Source organism: Aquarana catesbeiana, linkage group LG07, assembly GCF_042186555.1.
Source record: "Aquarana catesbeiana isolate 2022-GZ linkage group LG07, ASM4218655v1, whole genome shotgun sequence".
In the NCBI taxonomy this organism is placed as follows: Eukaryota; Metazoa; Chordata; class Amphibia; order Anura; family Ranidae; genus Aquarana; species Aquarana catesbeiana.
Window position 1 is genome coordinate 88,086,641 of NC_133330.1, and position 14,915 is coordinate 88,101,555.

The 14,915-nt window shown below is 45.4% G+C and overlaps 1 protein-coding gene across 1 annotated transcript in view; it reads left to right on the plus strand.

The window, feature by feature from the left end:
* The window catches only part of NT5DC2 (5'-nucleotidase domain containing 2), a 148,267-nt gene that overhangs the window by 74,237 nt on the left and 59,115 nt on the right, over window positions 1-14,915 (plus strand). The window contains exons 6-7 of the mRNA XM_073592450.1: window positions 3,143-3,271; window positions 11,240-11,300. Coding sequence (XP_073448551.1) covers window positions 3,143-3,271; window positions 11,240-11,300 — 190 coding nt within the window. The remainder of the gene's footprint in view (window positions 1-3,142; window positions 3,272-11,239; window positions 11,301-14,915) is intronic.

A 14,915-nucleotide genomic window follows, 5' to 3' on the forward strand; every position in this document is an offset into this window, starting at 1 on the left:
GCTGGGCTATTGAAACCCACATTCTGAAGAAACGTGGGCTTTCTGGGTCAGTTCTCTCTACCCTGGTTAATGCAAGGAAGCCAACTTCCAGAACTATATATTATAGAGACTGGCGGGCTTATGTTTCCTGGTGTGAATCCAAGGGTTGGCACCCTCGGAGATATATCATAGGCAGAATTCTTGCCTTTCTACAATTAGGGGTAGAAATGAAATTGGCCTTGAGTACTATTAAGGGCCAAGTCTCAGCTTTATCGGTCTTATTTCAAAGACCACTTGCTAATCATTCTTTAGTCCGGGGTTTTATACAAGGGGTAGCGTGGCTTAATCTGCCCATTAAACCTCCCTTGAACCCTTGGGACTTGAACTTAGTTTTGTCTGTGTTACAAAAACAGCCATTTGAACTAATACAACATATTCCCTTAGTCCTTTTGACAAGAAAGTTGGTATTTTTGGTTGCTATATCCTCAGCAAGGAGGGTTTCGGAATTGGCTGCTCTTTCTTGTAAAGAGCCATATTTGATTATTCATGAGAACAGAGTGGTGTTACGCCCTCATCCAGACTTTTTGCCAAAAGGAACCAAGATATTGTCCTGCCATTGTTTTTTCCAAAACCATGTTCCAGGGAAGAAAAGTCACTACATTGTCTTGATGTGGTGAGAGCAGTGAAAATCTATTTAAAGGCAACTGCTCAGATTCGTAAGACTGATATCTTATTTATTCTGCAAGAGGGTCCTAAGAAAGGACAGGCAGCGTCAAAATCCACTGTCGCTAAGTGGATTCAGCAAGTGATAATTCAAACTTATGATTTAAGGGGTAAGATTCCCTCTTTTCAAGTTAAGGCGCACTTTTCCAGGGCGGTTAGTGGTTCTTGGGCAGTGCGTCATCAGGCCTCCATGGCTCAGATCTGTAAAGCCGCAACTTGGTCTTCAGTGCATACATTCACAAAATTTTATCAGGTGGATGTAAGGCGGTATGAGGATATCGCCTTCGGGCGCAGTGGCTGCGGGCAGCAGTATAGATCCTCAAGTCTGGGGGTACCCTCCGGGTTGTGTCTCCCTCTCCTCAAGTAGCATTGCTATGGGACTTCCCATTAAGCAATTAAGGCTCTGTGTCCCATGATGTACGATAAAGAAAATAGGATTTTTATTACAGCTTACCTTTTAAAATCCTTTTCTTTGAGTACATCATGGGACGCAGAGGTCCCTGCCCTCTTTTTGGGATTTAAGTATATTGCTTTGCTACAAAAACTGATGTGCTCCTGGAAGGAGGAGGGGTTATATAGGGAGTAAACTTCCTTGATTGGGTATACCAGTGTCAACACCTGAAGGTGGCCTATAACCATTAAGTAATTACTTAAGGCCAGGGCTTTTTTTCAGCTGGAACTTGGTGGAACTCCATTCCACTACCTTTGGCTCAGGCCCTCTGCTCCCTGCACACCACTATCATTTGTAAACACAGAAAACCGGCTTCTGTGTTTACATGTGACAGCTTGTCTCCCAACGGCTCCCACAGATCTGATCTCCTAAGAGGCTCTCAATGAGTGCAACATCGGTACAAGGGAGTTGCAAGTGCCCAGGGTGCAGTGCGGATGCCGACACCCACACTGGATGATCTTCCTGCAAGTGAGAGAGGTGGAACCACCTACACTGTGCAAGGAGGTGCTGGAGCCGAATGGGCGCTTCAGCTTAATACAGCAACAAAAAAAAGATGTGGAATATGGTGGAGCTTTTAAGGAGGGGGGGGTCGCATGCAGAGGTCAGAGCTGAAGAGGGGTGAGATGTGAGTGGGGAATACAGAGGTAAGCAGCTGTGGAAGAAGGCTAAACTCTGCACTATGTATGTAGTACACTCCTGAACTCTGCACTATGTACGTAGTACACTCCTGAACTCTGTACATAGCACACTCCTGAACTCTGCACTATGTGGGGGGGAGGGTTTAAGGGGTCGTGGTTGAGTTCCTGCACCTATTTTCTGAGGAAAAAAGCCCTGCTTAAGGCTCTGTGTCCCATGATGTACTTCAAGGAAAGGATTTTACAGGTAAGCTGTAATAAAAATCCTATTTTCTTTGATAGCGGCTTTCAGCTCATCTGCATTGTTGGGTCTAGTGTCTCTCATCTTCCTCTTGACAATACCCCTACAGATTCTCTATGGGGTTTAGGACAGACGAGTTTGCTGGCCAATCAAGCACAGTGAGACCATGATCATTAAACCAGGTATTGGTACTTTTGGCAGTGTGGGCAGGTGCCAAGTCCTGCTGCAAATCTCCATAATTCTGGTCAGCAAAGGGGGAAACATGAAGTGCTCTGAAATTACCTGGAAGAGGGCTGCGCTAAATTTGGGCTTGATAAAACACAGTGGACCAACACTAGTATATGGCATGGCTCCCCAAATCATCACTGACTGTAGAAACTTCACACTGGACCTCATGCAACTTGGATTCTGTGCCTCTCCACTCTTGCTGCAGACTCTGGGACCTTGATTTCCAAATGAAATGCTAAATTTTCCACAGTCCGTGATGTTTTGTGGAGCCATGTCATCTGCTGGTGTTGGTCCACTGTGTATTCTCCCTTAAATTAATGGTTCCTGAAGCGACTGGGAACATATAGTAGAAGGGAATATAGCCAACATAAAGCTTACTGAGCTAGCTGGAATCATTTCTGTTTAATCTTAAGCTTTACATTGAAGGAGGTGAAAACGCTGATTCTATGGTTCCTCAGAAAATGACTACTAACTACTGACTGTTGGCCTTTAGCATTCAACTTGGATGTAGATTTTAGACTTTTTGTCCAACCGGTGCCAATTGATGCTCCACAGGTATGTGTTCTTTAGCTCTAGCAATCCAGAATATACCAATATATTTAAATGTAATTAAAATGTTAAAAACAAACTAAAAACTCACAGGGCTTAAAATTTTAATAAAAATTGACAATACTGCACTGTTGAAAACATAGAATAACTGTTCTTTGGAGTATCACTATCGTTGAAATACACTTTTTGAATTTGCACTGATTTGACCTGAATGAATGTAGCTACTGATAATATTAGGTCCTGTAAAGATAGGTAACACAGATTTTCTTTTTTTTATTTATATTTCACGTTGTTGTTTAATAGGTTATAAGTACAGTGTTTACATTTATGTTTTAGGGGTCTTCAATGAAACAGTTCATGGATATTTTCTCTCTACCGGAGATGACTCTGATTTCCTGCGTAACTGATTTCTTTATCACTAATGGCATTGACTTTGACCCAGTTAATTTATACAAGGATACAACCGTGAGTCTTCATATAATTGCATTGTAGTCTGTTTACTACAAAGTCTACTAAATGTGTAATATTATAGAAGAGCTTCAATCAGCAAAAAAAAACCGCATTAAATTTACATATCTAACGATGTTTAGCTGCTATTGTTTTAAAAGTGAGCTTCAGAGGATTTTGTGGTGAAATTTTAAAACTTTACTACCCAACAGATGTTCTAGTTATGATGATAGTATTTGGATGGATGTAATTTTTGCTCAGATCAGAGTTTGTGTATGTCCAACACTATATTAGCCTGTTTTCAAACAAAGAAATATGCGTTGCATTCATGCTTTGAGCATGAAGAAGCTTGAAGTGCCACTCCAAGCTGAGGCTGAATGATCTCCCTGTCAGTATTCAGGGAATAGGAGCAGGCATTCCAGTTTACTCACCCAGAAGTGTCAAGCTGAGTAATATAGGATACCGCTCAGGCCGACCCAGTGCCAATGAATTGTATTAAATTGTGTGGCCTCAGCCAGAGCTGCACCCCCCACTGGGGCTTGGTCACAGACCTCTGTGACCAAGCCCCAGTGGATGGGGCAAAATGCTTCAGAGGGCGTGGCCGGAGCAGCGCTGGCTGAGGCCATACAATTTAATACAGTACATGTCATCAGCACTGGGTCGGTCTGAGCGGTGTCCTATACTAAACATGCTTTGAGGTTATAGTAGGCCAAAATCAAATGTGGCTCATAAACTTTTTTTTCTTTATCATACATCACGGGACACAGAGGTAGGTTATTATTCATTACTTACCAGGTTATACTCCATCTCTAGGTGAATGTACACTGGTAGACAAAGTCTTAGACAGGAAGTCTGCCCCTATATAACCCCCCCAGTCAGGAAGTACTTCAGTTTTTTTTTACCAGTGTCTAGAAGGTGGATGGGCATGTTTAGTTTGAGCTCTCTAGAGCTCCAGGTCTTTAGTCCCAAAACTGTTCTTATAATGAATCGAGGGATTGACCGATCAGATCCGTTTGAAGAAAAACTTGTATGCTAAAAATAAATGGTACCCGAGCCTCGCAAAGAAGATGCAAGGATCCTACAAGGTTTTGCCTGTGATGCGACCTTCGGGCACTGGACCCTGCGTAGTGGAATCCTGGACAACACAGAGCTAAGGCATTCCTGCAGGGTGCTGTACAGGTCCAAGGGAGTGGACCCTAAAACATAAAAAGGGTACCCAGTCCTTGAAGGTCCCCAAGTGACGGAACCCGCTGTGATGGGTGAAGATTGGGCTCTTAGTTTCTAAGGCTGCCCTGCGCCTGGACAGGTAAGTTAAACCCCCTTATTTACTTATTGTGGGGTGCCCCAGGGATTGTAACAATCTGTCAAACTAGCTAGAGGTTGGACACCTGTGTGCGGTTACCACGGGGGGGGAGTTTGGGCTAGCTTTGGGTGCAAGAGTATCTTTTGCTTGTTGTCTTGGCTGTTTTACTTATAAATGGTCTGCGCATGAGGGTGCGTAATTGCGCATCTTGGTTCGCCATGGCGCACGTGCGTTAGCCAGAGTGCACGAGTGTTTGTGGTTGTTGGCGGCCATGGCTCACGTGGCTTCGCCACACACGTTGTGCACACACGGAGCCGTGCATGCGCTGTAGCCTAATCTTGGTGCGCAAAGATTTGCGTCATGTGCCAATACAGCTGCGCGCGTTCGCTGAGACCACACACATATACGCAGTGTGTCCAAGCGCACAGCCATCTTGTTTAAGCTGAGAATGGCTGACACGTGGTGCTTCCAGGGGACAGCTATGGGACACAGAGTAGGCTCTGGACCATTCACTTTCAGCAGTTTCATTTCTCCTTACCCGGGTCACCAGGTGTTGGTTGGAAGGCTAAGGTGCTTAGCAGGATTGTTGCATAGGGGCTTGGTGAGCCCTATTAAAGGTTCTCCCTTCTGGGGTATGTAAATACTAAACCCAGGTACTCCCTTTTTGTGGCTTTAAATGTCTTCAAAAAAGAGGAGCTGGACTAACACTACAGGGAAGGGCACATCTATGTCCCCAGTAGCTCCTGAGGAGCCTAGTCGAAACCCTAATGTTATATCCCTTGAAAGACCTATGGCTTCCAGGCAATCTAAGCTGCTGCGCCTGTTTGGTATTGTGCCTACGGTCAACGCTGCTGCTTCAGCCTTTATCACCAGGGATGATCTGTCCTCTGCTCTAGCTGGGTTAGAGGACAGGATAGCCTCCATCTCGCAGGGTAGCAAGAAGCATGACAGATCCCCCTCCCCTGATCCTCCTAACTTGGAGCAAGAATGGGTTGATGATGGGGAAGAGCTATAAATGCCAAGAATTCTGTGGAAGGCCTGGAAGATGAGTTTGCTTCGGAGCAATCTGGGCCAGAAGATGTCCAGTTGGTATCAGCCTCTCAGTCGCAGAGGCTTTTGATCCAGACTCAAAATGGTTCGTTCTGCCTTTAAGTTACCTCCTGCAGAGGTTTCTAAACCGACCTGGTCCTCTTCTGGGTCCATGAGGCCTCCTTAGGCCACACAGACTTTCCCCTTGCACCCACTGTTAGAACGGGCGGTGTATGCCAATTGGGAACATCCTGACAGGATTTTCATTCCTCCTAAAAGGTTTTCCCTTTTGTATCCCATGGAGGAAAAGTTTAAGAAATGGAGCATGCCAGCAGTAGATGGGGCAGTCTCTTCCTTAAACACAAACTTAACTTGTCTGGTGGATAACGCACAAGACTTGAAGGACCCTGTTGACAAGAAACTGGAGTCACTATTAGAGGCTTCCTTTTCTTTGGCCAGTTCAACTATTCAGCCAGCTGTCGCAGCAATTGGAGTCTGCCAGTCCTTAAAGAATCAGGTCAGATGGCCTGACAGGCCTAACCAAGAAGGGGATCCTGCTGAAAGCAGGGCAGATATACCTTGGGCACTGTGTTTTGCTGTAGATGCCTTTAAAGGACTCAATACAGCAAGTCTCTCGTATGGCTCTCCTGTCTGTACACATGCGCAGACTTCTATGGCTAAAGAACTTGTCAGCTAAACTTCTTTGTAAGAAGTTATTGGCAGGGTTCCCCTTCCATGGGGAACGTTTGTTTGGTGATGACTTGGACAAATATATCCAAAAGATTTCCTGAGGGAAGCGTTCTCTACTTCCTGTGAAGAGAAGGACCAGGCGTCCCTCATTTAAAACCTCAGGGACCGCTTCCTCAAGTGTCTCAGCGCCAAGGCAGTTTCACCACCAACAGGGTGCTAGAGCCAGGGGCAATCCCCAGGGCCAGAAGAAACCCTGGGTCCAAATATCTTTTAAACCCGGCACCAAGCCCTCCTTTTGAGGGGACGCCTGCACTCTATTGGGTGGGGGAAGGCTGCTGCACTTTGCGGACATTTGGAGAACAGTGGTTCAGGACGAGTGGGTCACCTTGACAGTATTCCGCGGTTACAAGCTGGAATTACGAGGGGTTCCTCTCAGAGGTTTCTAAGATCCAGCGTTCCCTCGGATCCTCCAAAAAGAGACTTATTTTTTCAGGCACTAGATCATTTAGTGCATCGGGGAGTGATTTATACAGGTTCCTGCATCTGAAAGGGGCACAGGGTTTTATTCGAACCTGTTTACGGTTCAAAAACCAAATGGGTACACAAGGCCCATTTTGGATCTAAGATCCCTGAACCAGTATCTATTCAGTCCTTTCGGATGGAGTCGGTCCGCTCGGTAGTAGCCTCGCTCAAGATGGGAGACTTTCTAGCCCCCATCGATATCAAGGACACGTATTTACACGTACCTAGCTTTCAACCTCATCAGAGGTTCCTGCTATTTGCAGTAGAGGAACATCATTTCCAGTTTGTGGCTCTTCCCTTGGGGCTTGCCACAACACCCGGGGTGTTTACAAAGGTCCTAGCACCAGTACTGGGTCTTTTATGGGCCATGGGAATCCAGGTGTCCGAGCACCAAGATGACTTCCTGCTCAGAGATCACTCACTACAGGCTCTAGAACAGAGCATGGCCTGCACAGTGCGGTATTTAGGAAGCCTGGGCTGGGTCATAAATACCGAAAAGTCAACCTTAAGACCAGCTCAACGTCTGAAGTATTTATGTCTGATCCTAAATACGGTCCAGGCAAGCGTATTTTTGGCACCCTTAAGGCTCTATGCCCAGAAGGCACAGGTACATCAGATAAGGGGCACCAGACAACCCTCCATTCGGCTCTGTATGAGTCTTCTAGGAAGGATGGTGTCCTCCAAGGCAGGGCCCTATGCTCAGTTCCATTCAATGCCTATACAACAAGACATCTTGCCAGCTTGGAACAGGAGAGGGCAAGCCCAGGATTAATTACCCCATGTTCTTATCGTCTCTCTGGCTGGGAAGCGACCCTAGGAAGGCTCACAGCTTAAAGGAGATGGTCAAGGGAACCTGCCCATCAACATCCTGGAGTTGTGGCCAGTACGTCTAGCCCTAGGGTCCTGGACGGTGGAGCTTCAGGACTGCCCTATCAGGGTTCAGTCCAACAATGCCACTACAGTGGCCTATAGCAACCACCAGGGCATTACCAGGAGTCATTCAGCTCAGGAAGAGGTGAACCACATACTAGCCTGAGCAGAGGGACATGTGAAGGTTATATCGGTGTTCCATATCCGAGGGTAGAGAACTAGAAGGCAGATTATCTCAGCCACCAACAGATATGACCGGGAGAATGGTCCCTACACCCGAGGGTGTTCCGGGAAATTTGCCAGAGTTTGGGATGGCCAGATGTCGATCCATTGGCATCCAGGTTCAACAACAATCTACATCCTGTCAGCGCCGGAGGATGGAGCTCATTTCCCAGCAGTGTCAGTGACTGCATTACTGAACCATTCCCTGTAACTACAACCCAATAGACATTGACGACTGCCTCCACTCTCCAGGTGTTGCTCTGATCAATCAATAGACTCCACCCTTCTGTTCCCTGTGGTTGCAATTCCGGCCTCATCGCTTTCCCGGCTTTGGTTGGTGCACGCTGGGAGTGACAAGGTTTTTGGGTCATTATGGGGAATCAATAGGAGTGTTGGATGATATCACCTTCAGTTTGCATATCCCTTGAAAAAGCGACAATGCGAAACATGTCGGGCTAGTATGCAATAATATCATCTTCCAAACTATATGTACACTCATATCCCATTTGACCACTGTGTTTTTATCAAAATTGAAATTTCATGGATTTTGTACAAACTGTATGTTTTTTAATGGTTGAATTAAAAATTGTGTTTTTTAAGAAAAACATTTTTCATGTCTAGTTTGCCTGCACCGTCAAAATCCCTTTATTCCTCCTGTAACCTATAATCATGTCCAGGGATGTGTTGCCTATTTCTTAGGGTGTTTTACCCGTATTTGGAACCAAAACCATAGTAAACAATCTACATCAGTTTGTGTCCCGAACAAGGGATCCCCTGGCAATCGGAGCAGATGCTCTGGTAGTTCCATGGAGCCAGTATTCCCTGGTTTATGCTCCCTCCCCCAGCGATCCCTCTCCTTCCACATTTGTTGTGCAGGAGTCAGAGAGAGGTGGTTCCAGTCATTCTTGTGGCACCAGCCTGGCTCAGAAGGCCCTGGTACCCGGAGATTGTGAGATTGGCAATAGACGGGCCATGGACGCCACCCCAATCTACGGTCCTATATTTCACCCCAATTTACAGTCTCTAAATATGACGACATGGCTATTGATGCCAGGGTGCTGAAGGATCGTGGCATCTCAGGACCAGTGGTGTCTACCCTAGTGAATGCCAGGAAAGTGGTCACTAGGAAGATCTATCATAAGGTCTGGAAGACTTGTATTGCTTGGTGTGAAGCCAGAAAATGGCATCCTCGGAAATACGTGATTGGGAGAATTCTCTCTTTTCTACAGTCGGCCGTGGAAATCAGATTGGCTTTGAGTACAATCAGAGGTCAGATTTTGGCTGTGTCTGTATTCTTCCAAAGGCCTCTAGCCTCCCATTCGCTGGTCCGAACCTTTTATGTAGGGGGCAACGCGTTTGCTTCCCCCCATTTGGTCACCTATGTGTTCTTGGGACATACATTTTGTGCTGTCTGTGTTACATCAACTGCCATTTGAGCCTATCAAGGAAATTCCATTAGTCTTGCTGTCACGCAAGCTAGCCTTACTCATGGCCATCACCTTGGCTAGAAGGGTGTTGGAATTGGTGGCCATACCTAATTCTTCACCACGACAAGGTGGTGTTGCGTCCTATTCCATCCTCCTTCATTTAAATCGGGACATTATTTTGCTTTCCTTTTTCTCTCAGCCTCGCTCGGCAGAAGAGAGGCGACTGCATTCCTTGGACGTCATCCAGGCAGTCAGAGTTTTTGTCTAGATCTGCGGAGATTCAAGGATCAGACATCTTTTTTGTTTTACCAGAAGGACCCAAGAAGGGGCAGGCAGCTTTCAAAGCTTCTATTGCCAATTGGGTCTGCCAATTGATCATTCAGGCCTATGGTCTGAAACATAGGGCTTCCCCCCTTCAGGGCGAGAGCTTTAGGAACCTCCTGGGCTTTTTGCCATCAGATATCCGTGGCTCAGATTTGTACGGCTGCTACCTGGTCTTCAGTGCATATGTTCACAAGATTTTATCAGATAGACGTTAGAGCAGCTGAGGATTCGGCTTTTGGCCGTAGTGTACTACAGGCTGCCGTTTAAAGTCTGATGGCTATTTTTGTTTGTCAGGGTGTCTCCCTCCCCTCAAGGCTATTGCTCTGGGATGTCCCAGTAAGTAATGAATAATAGCCCAACCCTGTGTCCCCTGATGTATGATAAAGAAAGTAGGATTTTTTCATCATACTTACCTGTAAAATCCTTTTCTTTAAATACATCACGGGACACAGAGGTCCCTCCCCTCTTTTGGAGATTCAGTGCTTGCTACAAAACTGAAGTACTTCCTGTATGGGAGGGGTTATATAGGGGCGGACTTCCTGTCTAAGACTTTGTCTACCAGTGTCTATTCACCTAGAAATGGCCTATAACCCAGTAAGTAATGAACAATAGCCTACCTCTGTGTCCCATGATGTATTCAAAGAAAAGGATTTTACAGGTAAGTATGACGAAAAAATCCTATTATTTTCAAAAGCATGAAAAGAGAACATTTAAATGGCTATCTGCTATTTTTTCAATAACTGATACAGTGTGGTTGACGTACCAAAAGGCAGAGCTTGTTCACTTTGCAAAGTGGATTGTCGCTTTAGGGCCCTTTCACACGGGCTTTCCGATCAGATCGGACACTCCATTCACCCCTATGGGGCAGCGGATGTCAGCGCTGACACCCGCTGCTATCCGATCCGCCAAATCCAGATGAATGGTTAACCTATTTTCCATTCGTTTTGGCAGATGGGATCGGATGAAAACGGACAGATGGTCCGTTTTCATCCGATCTCCCCATAGAGGAGAGCGGGACTCTGACATGTCCGTCTCTGCACAATGAGTGCAGACGGACCTGTCAACCGTCTGCTCAGCAGGGATCAGCGGATCGATCCCCCCAGAGCAAACTGAGTCAGACAAACGGACAAGCCCATGTGAAAGGACTCTTATAAAGTTCATTTTCGCTTAGTATAGTGAATGTGTTGAAGCAAAGTAAAAATTTACTTTGCAAAGAATACCCAGTCATGTATAATGAACGTAGAAAAAAAAATTAAGGTGATTGAAGAGAGCACAACCTCCCCTCATCCACTAAACTAACTGAAAATTAACTTTTCGAAGAGGTGAATCTGTGCTGACCCCAGTCATCCCCAATGCAGGTATGATAGACCTGTCCCAATAAGCAGCTGACCATATGTGCCTTCTAGCCTATGGCTGTAGGGGTCAGTATTACTGTAGAGGGTGGCCTGTTCTATCATTGTTCCCACTTGCAAATCTAACTTTATGAATAGGTGGATCTGAATAAGAAAGATCTATGCATTAAACTTTTCAATTTTACTATACATGTTTTTGTAGCATATAGCTAGTTTCTGTTCTTCACAAGCTCCCCTTTTTTTCTAGGATGCAATAAGAGATGTACATGTAAAGGGAATGATTTATGAGTGGATTGAGAAGGACATGGGTGAGATAAATTTACATCTTTTTTTTTTTTATATATATACCACATTTTTATTTCTTCCATTCTAATCTAGATCTTGCCCACTTCTGTAGGATACATTATTTAACACTGCACATAGCTATAGTCTAAAATTAGACATAACATGGCCCATCCACCCAAATCCCACAGGACATTCTCATGGCGCTTAAATGACAACTTATTAAAAGATACCCCTTGTGTGACAGCTATTGAGCAGTCGATCCAGAACTTTGTTCAAGATCACCGCTCAGACAACACTAACCCACTCACTAAATGGGAAGCCCTAAAATGTGTGCTACGGGGAATTTTCATCCAACATGGCGCCCGGCTAAAGAAAGCTAGATCGACATCACTGGACTGTTGTCCTCTATCCACTCCTTAGAAATAGCACACAAGAAAGACCTTGACCAAGGTACCTTTTGTAGATCTCTCCAACACCCGCAGAGAATTGCTCCGCATCTTAGACGCAAACACCCTTATAGCTAGAGATAAAGGACGAAACCGCCATTACATGCTAGCAAATAAGTGCGGGCAACACCTAGCTAAGGTCCTTCATCCTTGTCCTCCACGTCGCCCCATACCATATATTTGCACTGCCGGCCAACAAAAGATTCGAACTCCCAAGGGCATTGCAGATGCTTTCCAACACTATTACTCTCAACTATACAATCTCCCCACACGACCTGCACAGTCTCAAGAGCACGATACAGACTCCCTGACATGGAAAAATACATTTCGGAAACGGCCCTACCACAAATAGATCCTTCTGCTTCTACAGACCTAGATGACCCCTTGACGACGTCAGACTTTGTTAGCTATTAAAGGACTGAAACCAGGGAAATGCCCGGGACCTGATGGCTTCTCCCCCAGGTTTTACAAATCATTCGCCCATTCCCTAGCCCCACTTCTTACTGCGGCGTTCAACTATTTAGATGACGCCCCCCCCCCCAGTCCCTTCTTTCTGCCACTATCTCAGTCATACCCAAACCAGGGAAAGACCCCTCCCAATGTATTAGTTGCTGGCCTATTTCTCTCCTTAACTTGGACGGTAAACTCTTTGCAAAGATCCTAGCAAATCGCCTTTCACCCCTCTTACCCGCTATCATACACAGAGACCAAGTGGGCTTCGTTCCTGGTAGAGAGGCCAGGGACAATACCACAAAAACGATTTACCTTATTTCCTACATCCGTAGACAAAACCTAAAAGCATGTATCCTCTCTTTTGACGCAGAGAAGGCATTTGACCAGGTCAACTGGCAGTTCTTGCGCCTCTCTCTTGAACAGATTGGACTCGGTCCCTCATTTATATCCAGGGTGATGGCGCTCTATTCTCATCCCACAGCCTCTGTCCTGGTCAATGGCTCCTCATCCACCTCGTTTCAAATCTCGAACGGAACTAGGCAGGGATGTCCTCTATCCCCCCCTACTTTTCGTTTTGGTGATGGAACAGCTGGCAACAGCCATTAGACAGAATAGCGACATAGCGGGGTTACAGACACCATCATCTGAATATAAACTTTCGCTCTATGCTGATGATCTTCTCATTTATATTCAACAACCTCATACATCACTACCCTCTTTAATGCAGGAGTTTCGTAGATTTGGAGATCTTAGCAATTTTAAGCTCAACATGTCTAAGACAGAGGCCCTCAACATATCCTTAACACCCTTTACCCTTACACAAGTACAGACCAACTTTCCATTTCAATGGGGATCAAAGGGCATTTCCTATCGTGGTATTATAATCCCATTCAACTTGTCAGATCTCTACAATCTTAACTACCTCCCCCTTCTATCACGTATACAGAAAGAATTAGATACTTGGAACACGACACCGCTACCCTGGTTTGGTCGCATCAACACACTTAAAATGGACACCCTCCCTAAATTACTCTACGTATTCCAGATGGTACATATAATTATCCCTAAACAATTCTTTACCTCTCTGAGATCTATGTCCATACGCTTCATCTGGCAACAAGGAATGTCCCGCATCCGTCATACTTTGTTAACATACCCCAAAATACGAGGCGGGGTGGGTCTCCCAGACTTTGAAATGTACCACAGGGCTGCCGTCCTCTCTAGGATCCTCGAGTGGTTCCCTCGTCCATTCCCCAAGGCATCCACTACCATAGAACAAGATCTCTCCATTTCTGACCTTCGGGCTTTGCTTTGGGGATATGGTCAAAAACTGTCTATCCTATCAAACTCTTCCCCATTAACGACTGCGGCACTAAATCTGTGGTACAAAAAGGGACTATCAACATTGTTATTCACAGACCCCTCACCACTTACTTCACTTTTTGATCATCCTAATCTCCACCAGGGCATGGGATCCAATACAGTGGGCTTATACTTACGGGCCACCTGGCCTACAGCAAACACATTCATACATCCAACTAAGGGTACACCCGCTCTATCAGGAGACCGTGGTAACTGGCTTACAGCTCTACGTATATCCTTTTTTTGCTCTGACCTGTTTTCCTCCGGCCACATACATAGACCTCTGACTGGCTACGAACAGCTGTGCTCTCTCTCGGAAACACCTAAACATTTACTCTCCACTATTTACAAACTACTACACTCACTGACCCACAATCAACTTCCACCTTACAGGAGGAGGTGGGCCACGGATCTGGGAAGGGACCTTTCGCTGGTTGACTGGCAAAAGTCATTCCACTTCACACACAAATCCTCCATCTCTTGTTACACACAAGAGATGAACTTTAAACTTTTGGCTAGGTGGTACAGGGACCCCCAATCACTCCATAGAATTTTTCCATCCACCGCTACGTCTTGTTGGAGATGTGGAGAAACAGATGGAAGCTATCTCCATATATGGTGGGACTGCAATGCCATACAGCCCCTTTGGTCCCAGGTCTTTGCCATATATAGTAGCCTTTACGATAGGCCAACGGTACCCACCACAGAAGTAGCACTGTTGTCCATGCTTCCGGGCTCCATACCCTCGCAAAAACGTACCCTACTTCGATTTTTTCTTTCGGCAACTAGACAACTTATACCCCTCTTTTGGAAAACCACTTCTACGCCTCCTCTGTCCTCATGGGTCTCTATTGTCAACGATATTATGCGAATGGAAGAGATGATAGCCCTGGATAATGATACCTTTGATAAATTCAAAACCCTATGGCTTATCTGGATTGATTATTCCACTTCGGATGCCCTAAAAACCTTGCTAATACCACTTAATTAAACTGACTTTTCCCAGACCCTCCAATGTGCTGTTCCGAGGCCTGCTCATCTGCCTTGACCTTCCTCACCCTTACCTATTCTCTCCCCTCGTTTCCCTCCCTCTCTATCCTCTTCTTCTTCTCCTCTTTCTTGATTCATGTAACAAGGCCTTAAAACAAGTGATTTTTGGTTATATCATAATATGGATATTTTACAATTTACTACACAGAAATCAAGCCGAACTAACATATACTTGCGTATCTATATTGTACTGGCCTATATTCAAAGTATGCTAACTAGACAGACTGGTTTTTTCATGATACTGATGTATTGAACGTACTATTGTATTTTGTTTGGCATTGTTTTACCTTGTAAAACTTAATAAAGATATATTTGACTCTAAAATTA